The sequence below is a fragment of the Gadus morhua genome, chromosome 16, assembly GCF_902167405.1.
Source record: "Gadus morhua chromosome 16, gadMor3.0, whole genome shotgun sequence".
NCBI lineage: Eukaryota > Metazoa > Chordata > Actinopteri > Gadiformes > Gadidae > Gadus > Gadus morhua.
Window position 1 is genome coordinate 5433877 of NC_044063.1, and position 20162 is coordinate 5454038.

Sequence of the window (20162 nt, forward strand, 5' to 3'; positions counted from 1 at the left end):
AATGAAAAGGTTAAACTGCACTTGTGAAGTGGCGTTGTTCGGTCAACATTTGTGAGGCAATAATAAATGGGAACTTCGCCACATGGCAAACATGACATCAACGCACGCACGAGACATGAAATAACCAACACGCATAACAAGCTAAAACGCCTAAATCGCTCCTTAACTTGAACTTAACTCCTTACCTTAATTAATCCTTTGTAAATGAGGATGCATACTGAAGTACTGATTCATAAGACTCGACCAAGGTTATCTCACTTCCTGTGTCCCCCCCGCGTCTAACGGCGTGACATCGACCTGCATGTCGGCATGCTTCTCTCTCTCACTTTCTTTCTGTCTCTCTCTTACGCTCTCTCTCTCTCTCTCTCTCTCTCTCTCTCTCTCTCTCTCTCTCTCTCTCTCTCTCTCTCTCTCTCTCTCTCCCCCCCCCTTTCTCTCGTTCACCTCTCTGCCCTCTACCGTTCACTCTCTCTATTCCTCTCTCTCTCTCCCCCCCCCCACCCCTCCAGTCTGCTGGGCTCTATGTTCCCCATGCCTCGGGTGATCTGGGCTATGGCTGAGGACGGCCTGCTCTTCAAGGGTCTGGCCCAGATCAACAGCCGGACCAAAACACCCCTCATCGCCACCCTAGCATCCGGCATCGTGGCAGGTGAGCCCTGAGCGTGCTAATGCTAATGGCTAATTCAAACAGGTAATCCGACCTGATAATGCTAACGGGTTATGCTAATGGCTCACGCTGACTGTGAATGGCTAACGCTAACTCGCTTCTGCACTGTCACAACACGCCTGTGCGCCATCTCTCCCCCTAACTCTATTAACGAGGGCAGCTCTCTTTCCCGTCACGCACAAGAGTTCAACGTCTGCCCTCAACCTACTCCCATACACGGGAGATAACTTTTTAATATGGCATTTATTGTGCATATAAGTGGGAATCTATGATCTTACAATCCAATTCAATAATAACAACAAATCCGAAGAGATTTATTGGAAATGTATGATAATGCCCTTACTTTTTAATCATCATAAAATATTTCCAATCACAATTAAATGTGTTTAATTAAATCCAACAAAAAAAACAACACCATTAAGTTTACTTTAGCCCTTCATTTACATAGTAGATTAAAATAAAACGGTATTTAGTCTATTCAAAGCGCTGGCCTGACCAAAACGCTCACAGCGTTTGTGTGTGCGCGTGAACACAGAAACACACAGAGATTTGTCAGGACTCTTACTTCCCAGGCGTGAGTTTAGGGCCGTCGTTGAGGCCTTGTGTGGGTGGCCAGAGGTGGCGTATATACACACCATCTACATCTACATCTCCTTACTGCTTCCTTCTTTCCCTCCTTCCCCCCCTTCCTTCCTTCCTTCCTTGGGCGTAGTCTCCTTGGCTCCATGTTCCCTCTGCCTCGTATTATCTATGCCATGGCTCGGGACGGCCTGCTCTTCTCCTTCCTGGCCCGTGTCAGCAAGCGCAAGACACCCCTGTTGGCCACCATGGCCGCCGGCGTCATGTCTGGTAGGTGGGCCTCGCTCGGCGCCCTCTGGTGGAGAGGGTGGGGGGGGGCGGGCGGTGGTCACGGAGGAGGAGTGACGGCGGTGTTCGGCATCTGCTGTGTGTTGTTGGTGCCTCCTTTCTGTCTCCTTTCCGTCTCCTCCAAAAATGTGTTGATTTTTGCGGGTATACTTTTTTTGGTTTGCCCCGCTGCCTCCGTTGGGACGATGGAGGCAGCCTTGGCTGATTCCGTTTATCGGAATACACTCTTATCGATTTATTCTGAGTCGAGTTGTCAATACAGTTCCAAGAGTTTCGACCACAGTTTTGCAAAAAAATCGCTCCTGTGAATAAAGTTTGTTCGGAGTGGACGGCCGCATGAGGATGTGTAGCGAGGGAACGTCGAGGGAGTCCTTAGCTAACGGCAGGTCCTCTGCTCTGCTCCGGCTCCAGCTGTGATGGCCTTCCTGTTTGACCTGAAGGATCTGGTGGACCTCATGTCCATAGGAACCCTGCTGGCCTACACACTGGTGGCTGCCTGTGTGCTGGTGCTCAGGTAAGTGGACCTCCGCCCACACCCGGACACACACACACACACACACACACACACACACACACACACACACACACACACACACACACACACACACACACACACACACACGTAGTGCCTTCAACACACGCACAAACCTGGTGTCTTGAACACACCCACACCAACCCGTAGAAGAGGTCAAAATTGATGAAAAATTATACCATGCATATCCATGCAAAAGGACCACTTGAAGAGGTGAAATGGCGTCTGCGTGGTTCCTAAGTGTGTGTGTGTGTGTGTGTGTGTGCGTGTGTGTAAGGTATCAACCGGAGCAGCCCAGCCGGGCCTACGAGGCGGCCAACACCCAGGACGACATGGACGGGCTGGACCCACAGGGCGAGGTGAGCGAGGGGTTCCTCCCGCGGACGGAGGAGCGCTTCACCCTGAGGAACCTCCTATTCCCCACCAACACCGAGCCCACCGCGCTGTCCGGCTTCAGCGTCAACATCTGCACCAGCACCCTCGGTGAGGAGACGCACACCTGGCTGTTCGTGGCTGTCTGTGTCGTCTGTCTTGTGTCATGAACACAGCCCTCACTCTGAATTATCACCGCTAGATTAGCCCCCGCTCTCGGTCCCTGTGTGTGTGTGTGTGTGTGTGTGTGTGTGTGTGTGTGTGTGTGTGTGTGTGTGTGTGTGTGTGTGTGTGTGTGTGTGTGAGTGTGTGTGTGTGTGTGTGTGTGTGTGTGTGTGCCTGTTTTTTTATTCAAAAGCAGATGCTTGAGAGAGGGTAATTAGATCTCCCTTAAATTGTTGCTATTTATCGTGCCACGACACTACTGACTTAGCCAATGCTTTTATCCAAAGCGACTAATTTGGATACATGTCATTAAGGCGGAGGAACGATGCCATCATGCCGAACTCTGCATTTATCTTTGTGTGTGTGTGTGTGTGTGTGTGTGTGTGTGTGTGTGTGTGTGTGTGTGTGTGTGTGTGTGTGTGTGTGTGTGTTCTAGGTGTTCTGGTGTTAGTCTTCTGTGTTATTGCCGTGCATGGAGGTTTCGCCAGCTGGTCTCTGTCACTGCTGGGCATAATCTTCTTGCTGTGTCTCACCATCACCCTGATAGTGTGGAAGCAGGCACAGAGCAAGACCAAGCTAGCTTTTAAGGTTCGTCCCTGTTTTAAAGCGCTGATCAATGACTAACTATTCATTATTTATTTTTCACTTCGGAGAGGAATGATTACAATATAGAAATGTATAATATAGCTCAAAGAAAGCATGAATCGATGTATGACCTCTAGAGGGCGCTACCATCTCCATCAATGAACATTAAACCCAAAATGTATTTTATTGGCTCATTTCCTCTTTTAGAAAACTCTGAATAAGTGGATGTATTTTGAATCCTTGTTTGGTTTGTCCGTTCTTGCTGATCCAGGTTCCATTCCTACCCTTCATCCCAGTGGCCAGCATGTTTATTAACATCTATCTGATGATGCAGCTCGACAAGGGAACCTGGCTTCGCTTCTCCATCTGGATGGTCTTAGGTAGCCATTTTATCCAGATATCTGTTTATCTGGGGGGTGGCTCAACGGGTAGAGCACGTCCCGTTGAGTCCTTACCGCAGCGACTCGGGTTTGATTCTTGCCCGTGCATGTCCTACCCTCCCTCTCCCATACCTGTCTATCTCACTCCATCATAAAAGCATTAAAAAAATGCTAAATATCTGTTCATTTATCTCATTATTGGGCTGGCACGTAAACAATCTATTCTCTTCCTGTTCTGTTTTGGTTTTCCCGCCAGTTTCCAAACGGAATGCTATCAGCTTGGTCGATATATATAATATTATCCTCGGTGTTGTTGGGGAGGTAAACCGTCTAACTGTTAGCGCGTCTCATCCGGGATGTTTTTCTGTCCCTCAGGGTTCGTCATCTACTTCAGCTACGGGATACGCAACAGTGCGGAGGCCGTGTTGACGAGAGCTAGCGGGGCCGGCTACAAACCGGCGTGCTCGCTCAGCGAACACCCCGTGTCCTTCGAGAAGGAGATGTTCCTCAACAACCGACCCCATGCCCCCGAAGACGACGACGACGAAGAAGATTCATGATTTTCAAGGTTTTGTTAATCGGCCTAGAAGTTGTGTTGCTAACATGGAATTAGCATGGATCATGGAAAAGTGAATTAACACCTGACCTATTCAGAAGCACTAATTTAAACATTGGCAAAGCATTGAAATCGGTACTTTGTGCACTACTATGGCCCTCCTGATCAGTACAAAAATGCTTGAACATATGCCTTTTTATTACTAAAAAGAACTAAATGGTTTGGTCGATTAGAAATTAATTGCAGTTTGCTAAAAAATGTATTCACAGACACTCTTTTCTCTCTGGAGTGCCTTTTACATGCAAACGGAACAAGCCTGTAAGGGGCACATTCAACTCTCCCACCGTCCTGTGTGTGGGCTCCGAATTCACCAACCTTAAATCCCTAAGTTTGTTTATATCTACAAAATCGTTCAAACGTTCAAACAGGGCGCCCGCAAGGACCACATGACACCCGCAGGCCTGTTCTAAACATAGCACAACTCATTCTCGAACAACTCTTTCTCACCTTTTTTAAGTCATTGTTGATAATTATTGGGAGAAATCAGTCACATGATCAGTGTCTTCACATAGATGAGTATCATTAATCATTAATAATATATAACTAAAGGCAAACTGAGCGAATTTGTTATTGCAGAAGAGTGTATAGAACTGGGTGCCCTTCGTATGGTTCTCTCAGGTTCAAAAAGGTTGGTGACCCCTGGTTTAGTATCTCACGCTTGTCAGCCGCCAGGGGTTCATAGGTGCTTGTGTGTTTGTTCCTCCGAGGTCGGTTTCTGGAACTGGGTCTCTCCCAGGTGGCGTCGTAAAAAAAACAACTGCCTCCCGGAAGAATTGTGAGTCGGAAGACAGCTGGCGTCCATTTTTAAACCCAGTCAGCTGATCATGAGCTGAGTTTAACGAAGCCATGCATGTCCATCGGGCTCCACGTGTCGTATTAAAAGAACATGCTCAACCGCAAGACACGGAAAACAATACAAATTTGGCTAAAGAAAAACCTTTCTGATGACCATTCAGTCTGCTGGAACCATTTTTATATTCCGGTTCTAGTATGTTTTACTATTTAGTCAGTTAACTACGGAAGAGGATTAGGGCCACACATGTAAAAAAAAATTAAGTTCTGACTTTATTCTCAGAATTCTGAGAAAAAAGTCAGAATTCTGACTTTAATCTCAGAATTCTGAGAATAAAGTCAGAATTCTGACATTAATCTCAGAATTCTGACATTAATCTCAGAATTCTGAGATAAAAAGTCAGAATTCTGACATTAATCTCAGAATTCTGAGATAAAAAGTCAGAATTCTGACATTAATCTCAGAATTCTGAGATTAAAGTCAGAATTCTGACTTTAATCTCAGAATTCTGAGAAAAAAGTCAGAATTCTGACATTAATCTCAGAATTCTGAGAAAAAAGTCAGAATTCTGACTTTAAAGTCAGAACTACGGGTATCTGTAAGGACCAACCTCCGTGGGAGAGACACTTTGCTTTATGCAGTAGGAGGAAACCTATGGAAGTCCAAGCAAGCCACAATCCGGCCCTAGAATGGCGCGGTAAAAGTGCACGTCCCATAGCCAACTCACCAAGCTCACCAAGTCCAGTATTCAGAATTCAAAGCATTTATTCACAAATACGTTCTATTTTTTTGACAAGCGGAGCCGACAGTCCTGTGCAAGTATGCACATTAGCCATGTGCGCCAAACAGAAGATAGACGCAATGTATAGAACTGATTGTTGAGCATTGTTGTGGATATGTAGGCTGGTTAGTTGTGGTTGTTTGTGGTCTTAGTGAAACAGCTTTGCCTTGGAGTTGGAGAAGTTGGAGTGATTGTGTGAATGTGCGAGAGAGAGCGCACCTGCCGTGGCGATGTTGGGCTTGTTGTCTTATATGTGATCAATGATGTATCTGTCTGATCGTATTAGCTGTAGATGGATGGTTAAATAATGTCACAAGAACGGTCATACTGCAGGCTCTTATTTGCAAATGCACTGATTGTGTGCCTGTCTCCGATATGCTATATACCTGGCATTTATTCAGTTCATGTTCTTCTGAGTGCGCAAGAACTGTGCCAATTATTGTCGTGTTTGCATTGTAATGCACAACTTTGCCCCTCCCTGTTATAAAATAACGTGCATCCCAACAACTTTAGCCAATGCAGGCTCCTATTGCTATACCAGTGTGTTTAACGTGTGTGTGTGTGTGTGTGTGTGTGTGTGTGTGTGTGTGTGTGTGTGTGTGTGTGTGTGTGTGTGTGTGTGTGTGTGTGTGTGTGTGTGTGTGTGTGTGTGTCTGTGTGTGTGTGTGTGTGTGCGTGCGTGTGTTGTCATGTAGGGTATAGATATAGATTTATTGTCTTGGCTTGCTTGCATCCATGAAATATTGTAATGTTATGGCCTAGCTGGCTACTGCATATCGAGAACAATCTGGGGATGAGGGCATCCCCGAATATTGACGGGTATTTCGAACACTGCCATCTCAATATATAGCCTAACATATACAAATATATCAGTGTACTAGACACAAATGTATTTTCCACTAGCTAATGGTGGTCATTACATTGTAGTGAAACTAGTAAAGACAACACAGCTTTATGTTACGGCGAAACATGGAGGCACTGCAGCTCTAGTCTCGACAATGCGTTACTTTAGTCTGGTATTTCTCTTCACTGATTGGTTAGACAGCCTTCAAACTTAGTGGTCAAGCAAAGAAGAGGGAGGGCTCGTTCTGCATACCTAATAGCCGGAGTGAATAACTAATAGCCGGAGTTAATAACTAATAGCCGGAGTGAATGACTAATAGCCGCGGCTATTAGTCATTCAAAACCGTACGGAATTCTTGCCAAACCGCACAGGTTTTGCACTTTTACCGCGCCATTCTAGGGCCGGATTGTGGCCTTCTTGTCTTTCCATAGGTTTCCTCCTACTGCATAAAGCAAAGCGTCTCTCCCACGGAGGTTGGTCCTTACAGATACCCGTAGTTCTGACTTTAAAGTCAGAATTCTGACTTTTTTCTCAGAATTCTGAGATTAAAGTCAGAATTCTGACTTTTTTCTCAGAATTCTGAGATTAATGTCAGAATTCTGACTTTAATCTCAGAATTCTGAGAAAAAAGTCAGAATTCTGAGATTAAAGTCAGAATTCTGACTTTTTTTCTCGGAATTCTGAGATTAATGTCAGAATTCTGACTTTATTCTCAGAATTCTGAGATTAAAGTCAGAATTCTGACTTTTTTCTCAGAATTCTGAGAATAAAGTCAGAACTTAATTTTTTTTTACATGTGTGGCCCTAATCCTCTTCCGTAGTTAACAGACCCTTTGATGGAAAAGGAATAGCACAAGTTTTGGTGGATATGAGTTCTCTGCAACTGCCCTGTCATTTACCTGAATGTATTGCTTGCACTGAATATAAAGTACATTGTACCGAGCCATAACTGGATCATGTTACTGAATGAGAAGATGTCAGCGAGAAGGTACTGTACATTGAAAGCGCACACGCAACTGGAATCGGTCATTGTTGGGAATCTCTGAGTAGTCCAACACAGGACTGTTGGTGCTTTGGTCAGTGGGCGTCAGAACCGGCTCATATATTATCATTAAATACTAAGCATCAAATGCACTATGATTCTATCCCCGGGTTTCGCCTATTGATCCGTGCCAAACGACGGTTGATATTAGATTGGGGCATTTTCTGTGTTCTCTGTTGATGAGCCAAAGGTGTTTGGGCTACTTGGATTTATTTGAAACTACAGAGGTGGTTTTTCAAATCAGAGTTAAGAGTTAATAAGTACCCTCAGTGGGTATTATAAATTAATGCAATCAAGTTTCGCCCTACATGTAATTGTAATGTAACCATTATTTCAGAAATGCTGTATATATTGTACATTTAAAATGCTTTTATTTGAATTCTTGCAGTTTGAGTCGAAAAATTGGGATATATAAGAAATGCGTTGGCCGTTTTTCTTGCTATTTATGTTTTCCTTTCATTATGCCTGTTTCTTTTGATCACAAAAAAGGCTGCTCATTCATAGCTAGAAATAATGGCTCATGGATAAATAGGCTATTTACAAGCTTATCGGTACACTAACCAAAAAATAGTTCTAGTCGATATGTCTTTCAGGTGCTTTTATCAGTCTATTTTGTTGTGTTACTATGGGGCTGTTAAACAACACTTTTTTCCAGTGTAGTTTATCTAGTGGTGTTTTTGAATGTATAAAGATTACCATAAAAGATACTGTATGATTTTTAAACATCTGGGAGAAGTTTTCTCTGATGTTTCAGGGAAACATTCAGTCAATGCATCTTCACGTCAAATGTACATCCAAAAAACTGCATCAACAGGATATCTGTTCCAAGTTTCAAATCGTTTATCAGACTAACTGACATACTGACATTGTTTTCATGTTACGACAGATCTTATTTCATCCGTCCATTGTGGTTGAATTCTGTATCATCCTTTCAAAGCTTTCTGGTTACGATGTCTGTAAATAAATATTACCATTTTAAAAGTTCTGTGTACATAAATTCTGATGTAATTTGACCATTTGTCACTAGTTATTATTTACAAACTCAAGAATCTTATCGATTTTAACTAAATGGATAATCATGTGCATAGACATTCATCTTCTTGTCTGTAATTTAATTTGTATGTAGCATAAATCTTGAGGTAACCTTACGAGCCTATAGTAACTATCATGCGTTTTAAGAGGGACAGATCTAAAAGTAGTGTGGTGCGCGGGGGTTTGGTTCGCCGATGAAACACCGGGCAGTGACTACGCTCCACCACCAGGTGGCGACATAACCCCAGGGCCAGGTGGACGTCGAGGCGCCCTCCACAGTCCGCACCTCACCTCCCTGTTTTCCAGCGATGCTGCAGACACTTCTCTGCTGGTCGATGGGATTCCTCCCCAAGGCGCGATTCCTGAACGGATTGTATGAGTCTTAACAGGTGAGATATGATATGAATACCACATGTTAAGAAGAGAGACAATATGGGTTTGTCATTAATGAAGGCCTATCTGGAATCAGCCAGAAGAATTTAACCTTTTCAAATGTGATGCGCCCACGGTAACACGCTGTTGCGACGCGCTGTCGCCGATATGCTGATCAATTAGTATTTTTCTACGCCCACATCGTTGGTGTTTGCGCGACGACGGATCATGTCTGATACAAATCAAGCGTTTGTGTGAGTGTGAAAATTTGCTCGTGACCATGACAGTGTGAGAAGGGGGGCATCGCGGGGTCTTTATTGGGGGTTGAAACCCCCACACCCCAAACTATCTCTTTAAATAGTAACCGTGTTTATGTTTCCATAAACACGGTAAATTGTAGGCCTATTCCAAGAAGGTGTCATTACATTCCGGTCCTGTGTTGCTGTTGTGTATGTGGACCCACCGTTCCTTGTAATTGGCATCAGCTGTGGCTGGGATGTGAATACAACCTGCCGAGAGACAGACTGAGGTACAGCGACCATACTTCAGAGTGGGAGAGGGAGAGAGATAGGGAAATGTGATTTGAGAAATGTGGTAGAAGTGTGATATTCTGGAACAATCTTCGGATGAAGGTGACCTTTATTTATAATAGTAGAGATAGTAATTGACCGTCTTGCGTCAGCAGGTTAACTGTTTCTAACATTAACATGGACAAGTGTGTGTGTGTGTGTGTGTGTGTGTGTGTGTGTGTGTGTGTGTGTGTGTGTGTGTGTGTGTGTGTGTGTGTGTGTGTGTGTGTGTGTGTGTGACACAGAGAGACAGAGTGAGTTGCTAGAAGGGTTAAACAGGGGCGGGGCGAGATTGGCGGGAGAATGAGAGAAAAAAAAGAGGGCGAGCGAGAGAGAGGCTGCTTCATTTTCAGTGCATCTTCAATATTTCAGGAGGTCGTTCTTTAGTTAAGGTATATCCCAACTGATAACCGTTTCTGGTAAAGGATATTCAACAGATGTAGTCTTAATTCATCTTCCATGGGTTTACACACACACACACACACACACACACACACACACACACACACACACACACACACACACACACACACACACACACACACAGTCTATGGAGAGACAGATTGCCTCTATGTTACACATCAGTGAGCAGGTATTGGACACCAGGGGGGGGGAGGTGGGTCATATTTGAACGGCCAATTGGTTGGGGGTGGGGCGGAGCTTGTTGCCAAGGAGAGGGCTATAATAGTCCTCCATCCCTTCATGCCGCGTGGGGGTGATGACACCGTCACATGGTGTGGAGTAGCTGACGGCTGCTTTTCCACGACAGACAGAAACAGGAAATAAACAGACCCTACTGCATCCACCAAGGGCCAAAACAAGGGCCTTTACCCGGACTAGCTAAGGGCCCATCCTAGGGCCGAATCAGCACCAGCAAAGAGTACCCCTTGGTGTCTTTCTCACAGCTTTAACCCCGTCATCACTGTCTGTCTCCACCTCTTTGCACACATCCAACCCATTAAAACAGGTGGAGACGAAAGGTGACTTGACTATTCAGTTCAATGTTACTTATTTCAATCCAAATTGAATCTCATCGATTTCCGCACTAATTAGGGGATTAGGGGAGTCCATTGGTACGAGAGCCAGGTTGGGGAATATGGCCCGGACACTGGGGATAGCACCCTTACCGTTGAGATGAGTGTCCCAGGGCATGAGAGATATTCCACCGGCCAGTGGGATGAGCTACCCCTACTTGCCTTTCACCACTCCACCATCTGTTCTCCCATCAAAGGATTGACCAGTCCAGCCATGCTTAGCTTCCGGCTAGGTCGGTAGCCATAGTGCTAGCTTAACAACCAAAAAGAACATCAATTCCTGAATGATCAAATCCCATCCTTTTTTGCTACATTTAGCCCTGTCTTCTTGTCCAGTTTCACATGGAAGTACACTCAAGGAAAGCAAGATTCCCTGGCTCTGCATGCCAAGCTCATCCTGTTGATCTTATCTTACATCCCCCTCCACCACCACCTCCCCAGCACAGTCACCCAGGTCTCCTGACCGCTGTGCTATAAGCTTCTGGTTATGCCTCTGATCTGAAGCTGTGAGGCGCTGACCGCGGCTAAACGTCCCCTTCCATACCAGGAAGCCTGTCATCGGTCACACGAACCAGATTTGCTTTATGTTACCGTGCTCTTTCCTTCTGCCTCCCCCCCCTTCCCATCCACCCCCCCCCCTCACCTCCTCAGTCAGGCAGAGCAGCTGAGAGCGTCCCCTCTGGAGCTCCAAAGAGAATGAGAGATCAACCTCCGCCTACACAGAACACATCATACGGTTCAGTCCTCCCTAAAAACACAGAGAGAGAGAGAGAGAGAGAGAGAGAGAGAGAGAGAGAGAGAGAGAGAGAGAGAGAGAGAGAGAGAGAGAGAGAGAGAGAGAGAGAGAGAGAGAGAGAGAGAGAGAGAGAGAGAGTAAATCGACCAACTAGAGGGTAACCTCATAGTTGGTCGATTTATCCCTGTGCCCCATCTCTTCTTTGGGAAGATCGAGGGCTCGGAAAGGATATTTTGACCCTAGAGACAATCCTCATTGACCGTTGCTGGGATTGGTGTTAAAATGTCTGTATGATCGTGTGAAGTGCTTCCTTAAAGTATCAAGTTGCTAATGCTCAATCCCCATGCAGCCAAACCGAATTTGTAAATCTGTAATTTATTGCAGCACTGCAGTCTTTGATTCTGCATGCTCCAGGGAATAGCAGACGGGCGCCCACGCACGCCTTACAGTAAAAAAATGCAAAGCATCGTCTGATGTTGTGTCTTAAACAAACATAGGATCTTTGAACCGGTTTCTCAAGTTTGCGGTGTGAGGATGTATATGTGTGAGTGTGCTTGTGCATGTGTGTTTGTGTGCGTTTGCATGTGTGTGCGTGTTGGCTTACTGATGCCTTTAACTCTTTGTTCTTGCTTATCTTATATAGGACGTGTTGAACACAGTCACAGAGAGCCATATTGGAGATATCTTATCCTTGGCCTAAGATATCTATCATGAAATCATATCTTGTTCTACACACAAACTAGCATTGAACACTTGGTATTGTGGTCTGTTATTCTTCCTCACACCACCAATCTGATCCGGACATCTGGTCAAATCGCATTATTGAAGGAGTTCATCGTCAGCATAAACACGTTGGGTATCGCACATTCTTGGTAAAGTAGGGGCAGTGTATTCTATTCGGCCTGTGTTTGACTATACCAGCCCAAACATTCTGGGCTCAGACCCCAATATCCGGTAATAATCCCGCAGTTATCCTCGACCAAGATGCGCGGCTAAAATTAGATTTTAGTTGAAAACGTGCTGCGTGTCGTTTTTTTTATGAAAGCATGTGCTAAATGACTAAGTAGTGCGTGGTTAACGAGTGAGTCGCCCTGTAATGGGGACAGGCATCCAGCCGGGCAGCAGCAGCAGCATCAGCAAAAGCAACACCATCAGCCGGGCTGCAGATGCTGCTGTGACAGCGTTTTAGAAGGCTGCTGTATCTGTAAGGGATATCGGCCCCCTTCGATCCCACTGCAGCGACCCCAACATGCCAGGGGACACGTTCTCTTCAAGACAGAGGGGTTGGAGATGGGGCGACGTGGGCCTTATTTGGACGGCGATGTGTTCTTCAAGGGTGCCATTGTACATGGGTTCAGTGAAGGAGACATTTGTTGTGACAAGGGGCTAAACTGATACACTTTATGTGATGTTTAGCATGATACTCTTCTCCTAAAAGTCTTTGAAGGAAACGCTTTCGGTGGAAATACTTTCTTTGTATTAGGTTAGCAAAGTAAACAGCATGTTTCGAAGCCTGATTAACGAGTTGCCTTGACTAGCAAGTTCTAGCAAGTTCTTTCCAGTTTTTGTCCAAACTTCAACAATCAGCCCTGAATCAGGATTTCACCAGAAACCTTTGACACGGATAACCACAAAAACGTACAAGCTTTCATAGCTAATTAGTTTTATAGTCTACTCATTATAGTTAGAGACACAAGTCATAAAGTGGGGAGGAAGACCATCTGGAACAAGATACTTGGCTCTGCATACTGATAGATCACAGCTGGAACTTCAAAGTACTTTCCTCAAATTTTACCAACATCTCAACCCAAAATAATGCACTTTGGGTTGTCTGCGTTAATTTGTGTATATTTTTTAATCAGAGTCCAGTGGTTTTATATTTATACATCATTCATCTGTTAATATTTTTTATATTTATATAGCTGATTATGCAAATGATTATGGAAGCAGCTTGCTAATGATATGAAATCCAAATCGTGGTTAATATTCCGAAAAACATCTGGTACGCTAATATAGGCGACGCAGTGAGCCAGGGGCCACTTCATCAGCGACTGTTATGATGTGTTCAAGCTCCCAGGTGCTTAGCGGGGACCCCTGGCACTCGAGGGTCCTGTTACCTGTTACCTGCGCCTCTTTAGGGGGTCAAGTGTAGCCAGTGCCCCCCCCCCCCCCCCCCCCCCCCAACCCCTTTATGTTCTCCCAGTCGGCGGCTGGAATCTAGAGGGTGTGAAGTGGAACGTGACCACTGCTACAGCACATTTATTCCCACCGCAGGTCTACTGCCCATGAAGGAGACATTATTTGGTGTTCACCGATTAAGGGACAGGATAGTGGGGGAGTGGTTACGGGGTGTTTGACTCCCAACCGGACAGTTCTGGTTTCATAGCCCCTACTATCTGCAGTCTGGCTGAAGGCATCTTTGATCTACGACCTGCTCATTAATGACACGTATCTTTAACTCGAATTGAGCATATTACATCGCAACTATTGCATATACCCAATATATATTTCTGTTTCTATATTTTATCACTTTAGTCTTTTTATTCGTGTTTTTATCCTACATGACTACACCTGCACTGAGATTAATTCCTTGAACATTTGCAACCCTAAACCTAATCCTATCCAGAAAACAATAAGATTCTGTTTTGAATTCGCTGTAAATGGTTTTGGATTATTTGGGGAGAAAACCTCAAAGGCCAAATACAGTTCTGTTCCGATTCTGTGGCTCGATGTGTGTTATATTTTCAGACTGTAAATCAAAGGACAAACCCGAAAATTGGATTTCCCGAACGCAGAACATATATCACAAGTGTGAAATGTTTAGAGAGCTGACTCCCTGGGCTAGCCACATGTTGGTGATATATATTTAACCAGCTAGTCAGGGTGATCATGGACTTGGAAGTGGCAGACATCTCATTCTACAATACGATAGTTTGTTGTTGTTGTTGTTTTTTATCTGTTGTTGCAGTTTATGATGAGTACATATTTTCCTCAAATATAATGTATAATAATTATGTTGTAATTACTTGCTTGTATTGTTGAAACTCAAGCATGTAATTGCAATAAGTAAAAGCAGCTTGTTGTTCTATTAATTTTCATGTAAGACAATACACTTATAAACTTACACTTATAATTTGACAAGGATTGATTATAGAATCATTAATATTTAAACAGTAATTCAAAAGGGATTGCAAGCCTAATTTGTGAACACAACATTGAATTGAGAAAGATGTGAGTAAAAGGAAAATTGAGTGTGTAAGGATACACATTTCAAACTATAGTGACTCTCTGAAAGTAATGTGCTCTGTATTGTCCCTTCAGTCTGATGTTCCCTGTAAGAAAATAAGAACACAGGAAGAACAAAGTAGAGAATCACGAGTGGCATCGCCCCAGTTCCTGTCCCCAGTGTACTGTAGAACCTTCTGTGGACTGTTCTGTACATACTGTAGTGTGGATCCATGTACATAATGTTGTTCTTACCCTCAAGCGGGATGTATAGGGAATCACAACAGAGAAGGAAAAGGTACAAGCAGGCCTTTATCCCCGAGTAGGTGATTATATGTGTTATCTTGTACAGGAATTGTTATTGTATTATCTTGTGCAGGACAGAGACTTGGAGACTGTCTACGATATATTTTGTGTTTTTATGATTGGACTGTTTTTTTCTGTTTATATATTGTACACACTTTATGATTGATTGTATGTCTGTCTAATTGTCTTATTGTCTAACTTAGGCACTTTGTGACACAGGAAAATTGTTACACGCTATCTTCTCGATCATATTGTCTGCTGAACTGTGGGTGGATCATAAATTGTTGTACTACAATACATAGGTATACTGTATTTGTTCAGGGATGGTGAGAACGTGAGAGGGCCAATCCAGATCGTTTGTTTTCCTTAAAATTATTTTGGGAGAAAAATAACTGGAAAAATTGGGTTGTTGTGAAAAGAAGGATATCTGATTCAGCAGACAAAGCTTCTCATTCTGAACCTCTTATAGTTTGCATAAGGCCCTTCAACAATAGTATCAACAATATTTTACATTCTGATTTCTGAGTTATTAAGACTGCTAGGCTTCCCTGGGCTGTATAGATGAAATTGGTTCCATATATTTGGTTTTTCAACAAAACAAAATTAAATACCTTTTATAGTGCAAAAATATTTACTGCTTTTTATTTATTGACTATTCAGTAAGCCGGCAAACAGAATTGCATAATAGTCATCATTAGAGAACAAGTTCTATCTTGATTGTTTTCTAAACCTTCTGATGGAGCAGTAGATTGGCTGGATGTCTGGATGTCACCACACCATATGAGAAACGTTGCCCTTGGATGTCTCTGCTCACTGATTAAAAACATGGAAGACTCTTTTAGCATCTATCCAGGAAGCAAATCCCCAAGCTGTCAGCCGGCTGATGTATAGCCAGGTTATGCTGATGGTGGAGAGAAAGCTTTAGCACCAGACACTGCCCTGATGTTTATAGGGCAGTGTCTGATGTTAAAACTTTCTGCTAGCCAACAGCTAGTAGAGAGCCATCACAAAATACAAAAACCGCTGCGTGTGTGTGTTTGCGTGTGTTTATTAAGCAGCCTCAGAGAAACATAACTTGTTTAATGGTATTTTTTGTGTCTGTTTTAATTTCAATAGGATAAAGAAACTCTTCCCAGTGCCCTTTCTTTACTGTTGTCCTACCGGAGATCTACACGGAGTGCTGATATGTGAAACCTCTTGGGCACTGAGGGAATTACAAGCTCCTTCTGGGAGGAAAAGGAAAAATTTTCGCAATTGGATGCGAAGGACGATTGATTTTCCAGCTGCTCCTTAAGGCTACAGAGAGTGAGATCTATACTAGTTGTTTGGGAGATGAGCGAGGAGCGAGGAGATCCGGTCGTCAAGGGGGAGGGGAAGAACAACAACGGGCATGCTGTTTTGGTTGCCGACGACGACAGCAATGCCAACGACCTCCCAGCTGAGGGTGGTGGCGATGGTGCTACAGAGGACGCGGGCACCCTGTCCATCCTCACCACAGACACGGGACCCCAAGACAAAGTGGTGATCTGGGGCACAGAGTCCCAGTGCGATGACCCTGAGCTGGCCGAGTTTGAGATGTTGGAGTGCCAGGAGCTAGAGGCCTTCCTGGTGGAGGATGGAGAGGACTTTCAGGGGCTCACCGAGCAGAAAAGCCGTCCCTTGGTGGAGACAAAACTCGGTGACACTGAGCACAAAGCAGAGAGAAGGTCGGGAGGACATGGACCCAAGGAGCATGGAGCCAATACTTCCGGTCCTGACATGGCTGAATGCTTCACCAGGACAGATTTGAGCTCCGAAAATGAGTTGTTTGTTTCCTGTATGTCAAGTCTGGGCGGGAGCTTGGCCAGTGCTCTGGACACCTCGGGCCGAACGACTGGGCCTTACCGAACCTTCTCAGAAGACCTCACCCTGTCATCCAGCGCTATCTCCGACAGAGTCAAGGTCCCCCCCCTCAAACCGAACCGCCACGCCTCCACCCCCATGATAAGCACAACGCTCAACAGGAGAGACGTGAACATGAACCGCAACTCAACCTCAGTCCTGTCCGAGGACCTCATTCTAGAAGCACAACAGATAAACAACAAAGTTCCTCCAGGTAAACAGCACAACCCAGGTACGGAAGAGCACAGAGGCAACCTCAACCTGAGACATCGAGGAGACAAGAACCATGATGGCTTCAATGGACTGGCCGACCAGCACGAGGTCAACAACAAGAAGAAAGACCAGAGCACCCAGGCAGACGAGGTCCCCGATATGAATGACAATCCTCAGTATTCCATAGAACCAGTGAGTAAGCAAGCCTCGTTTGACAAATCAGTCAACAAGCAAAAGTCTTTTGACAGAACATTAAACAAACAGCCGTCCTTCGAGAGCACTTTGAAGAAGCAAGGCTCGTTTGATAACTCCTTTAAAAAGCAGGGGTCCTTCGAGAACAGCCATGCATTCAGTCTGGAGAGGAGAAAGCCATGGGGAAGCCCTAGTCGACCGGTCTCTCCCATCCTTTCCAAGATCAGCAGCTCCCCCAAGAGGAAAGATCCTGGTTCTCCCGCCAAGGTAGGAAGAACCAGGGCACCCAGCCAGGAGCGAAGTGAATCCCCTCTCAGGTCCACCACCTCGGTCAAACCCCCCGCCAAGGCGGGCCTCAACAGTGGTATACCCAAACCCATCGCCAACCCTCCACAGAAGGAGTCTGACCACAGGATGTCCTCACCCCCTAAGAAACCCCAAACCATCCGGCCGAAAATCATCACCTATGTTCGGAAGAGTCCTCCGACCAAACCAGAAGGGACAGATGTGCCAAGTGAAGTTTCCGCCCATCCTTCTCCTTCTGTTGGTGGGAAAGAGCATATCCAGGGGAAGGGTGCAGCAGTCCTTTGCTCCTCCAACCAGCTCTTTGATAAGTACCGGCAGGAGATGCAGAAGGCTGGACACTGTCCAGCGGGTCCGGGGGACACTTCGAGCGGGAGGCCTTCTTCTTCTTCTCCTCATAAAGGGAGCAGGAAGCAGGAGAACTTCCACAGTGAGCCGTCTAACAAATATCTCCAAGAGGTAAGTCTACTTTGAACACATTTGCGCAATCACCCGCTGTTTCAATCCCATTTAGTTAGAATAACTTTGTTGTTCGTTTGGAGCTTCCTTTGCATGTCTTCAGCCATGTGAGATGACATACGAGTTCAAGAAAACAAACAAGTTCATGTTAAAAGCAGTGCATGGGTCATGAACATGGGTAAATGTACACATGGACATGGGTACATGTTAAATAATCAAAGTGTGGAAACACACTCATATCATATATTTACCATATTTATTTCCTTTCCTTCTACATTATCTTTGTTTGATGTTGGAGGTCTCTTTGTTTAAAATCATCCTTTTCAGCACCCTGCTGAAACAGGAGGTATGTTTCGCTCTCCGAGAACCATGAAGCCTCAATTAGGGATTGGCGCTGTCGCCAGGCAACAGCCCGCCAAAACTAAAGCTCCATTCAAGGTCCAAAGGCCAGCAGGGGGCCCCGGTCACGAGGACCCTTCAGGTAAGGGGGGGTTCTGCTACCTGAACATGATTCACATCCAAGATTAATGTCACATTAAAAGGGTGGGAAATAGAAGGTGGATGAGGTTCTTTAAATTCCCTTCAAATTCTATCAATTTCTAATTAAATTCAAATTTATTTCAAATTCAATATTGTATCTCATGCTCTAATGCAAGTGTTTTTTTTCTGTTCGAGAAACTTAATTCTTTGTCTATTGGTTCCCTTCCTTACGAGGCAATTTAATTCACGTTCCACCAATTTAAGGCTTTCATGCAATTTAAGCAGTAAAATTGTAAAGTGTGATTAAAGTGATTAAAGTGATTCCTTTATTCTGTTATTCATGAAATGATTAAAATAATTATTGTGGTTATTATTATCGTAAAATCTAAATCTAAATAATTATATTGCCGTCCTTCAACCTCCAGGAGAGAACAGAAAGCCAGGCCACACCCATGTGTCTCTAGCCACACCCACCGGTCCCCTGCTGAGGGTGGGGCAGTCGGGGCTCCGTCCCCCGGGATATTCTGCCCTACCACCCGCTCGCCGGGCCTCCTTCGGATTCGCCCGCAGTGGCAGCCCCTCGTCCGTTAGCAGCAACCAATCAGGAGACAGCGACCCCTGTCAACCTCATCAACGTGAGCCATATCTTTCTGGTATTATATTTGTTCATCATTTGTTTGTTTCGCTGGGAAAGGACACTTGTTCATGCACCGGTTTGCCGTTTTCCCCTTGACCCTAATGTTGATAATTAGGGAAAGCGAATAGATGGATGGATGATGACTCAGGAAGTTTACTCTACATGTCCTTAAAGGGGACTTATTATGCCACCATATGTCCCTTTTAACTTTCCTAGTTTGTCCTTCCTTTTGTTTACTTAGTTGAACATAACACAAGGATTATAATATAAAGTCATATATATGTATAGAATATTTGAATGTAAGGTTGAGACTGCCCCTGTTTTCACCTCCCCAAATATGAGCATACGAGCATATGAGTTGGTTGTACATTTTGTCACATAGAAGCCATGTTCTCTGTTGGTTAGTTACTGCCCTAATACTTGCTCAGTTCTGATCGGTTGATTAGTTACTAGCATCTCCTCCCCAGTGTCAGAGCATTAGTGGCTGTCTGACACAGAAGGTGGTCTTCAAGTGGAGACTCACTGGAGTCACACTGAACTACTCATTCAGTCTGATCGAGACGGAGAGGGCTAGAATGATCTTTCTGCTGGTGAGTCGGAATTCTGGAGTTTTATTAAGAACAGCTTTAGATTTTTCACAGCTTCGATTCATCAAAAGCGTGAGACTTGGTTCCCTCGTGTCTTCTCATTGAAATAACCTCGGAATCCGTCGTATCTCAATCACAACCGCTATTATTTTGAAATACGAGGGAGCATCTGAGACAGTGTTTGAGTGAATGTAACCCAAAGCCCTTTGTTTTCAGACGGTTGTGCTAGATCTCTCAGTATGCAGCCAAAGCATGCTTATTGAGACTCTCACAGCTAGGGTTTCCTCATGTGGTGCTAGCTCTGACAGCTAGCGATTGTCATGGACACCACTCCAACCGAGAAGATGATGATGAGGGATGTATTACTTTACAGATATCAGATAAAACTAAAATATCGTTATGTGCGAGGATTGTGTATTCAAGGCTTGAAACAGTATTAAGATCGGTTCTCGTTGCTGATTTATTTTTAAGGTAGAAAAAAAAGAACTAATC

General features: G+C 44.6%; 2 protein-coding genes across 9 annotated transcripts in view; both read left to right on the top strand.

Moving 5' to 3' along the window:
* The window catches only part of LOC115561455 (high affinity cationic amino acid transporter 1), a 16413-nt gene extending 11220 nt beyond the window's left edge, over positions 1-5193 (top strand). For 5 of the 7 annotated variants that reach the window (XM_030381531.1, XM_030381529.1, XM_030381528.1 and 2 more), the window contains 6 exons: positions 510-649; positions 1946-2048; positions 2344-2549; positions 3040-3191; positions 3460-3568; positions 3944-4232. In XM_030381531.1, the coding sequence (XP_030237391.1) occupies positions 510-649; positions 1946-2048; positions 2344-2549; positions 3040-3191; positions 3460-3568; positions 3944-4128 (895 nt within the window). In that variant the 3' untranslated portion in view covers positions 4129-4232. Of the gene's footprint in view, positions 1-509; positions 650-1379; positions 1517-1945; positions 2049-2343; positions 2550-3039; positions 3192-3459; positions 3569-3943 lie in introns of all 7 variants that reach the window. The other 2 variants (XM_030381534.1, XM_030381533.1) reach the window with 2 other exon arrangements.
* Positions 5194-8967: 3774 nt separating this feature from the next.
* mtus2b (microtubule associated tumor suppressor candidate 2b) overlaps positions 8968-20162 on the top strand; it is a 29653-nt gene continuing 18458 nt past the window's right edge. For both annotated transcript variants that reach the window (XM_030337081.1, XM_030337082.1), the window contains exons 1-4: positions 8968-9065; positions 16035-17966; positions 18294-18447; positions 18872-19081. In XM_030337081.1, coding sequence (XP_030192941.1) covers positions 16251-17966; positions 18294-18447; positions 18872-19081 — 2080 coding nt within the window. In that variant the 5' untranslated portion in view covers positions 8968-9065; positions 16035-16250. The remainder of the gene's footprint in view (positions 9066-16034; positions 17967-18293; positions 18448-18871; positions 19082-20162) is intronic.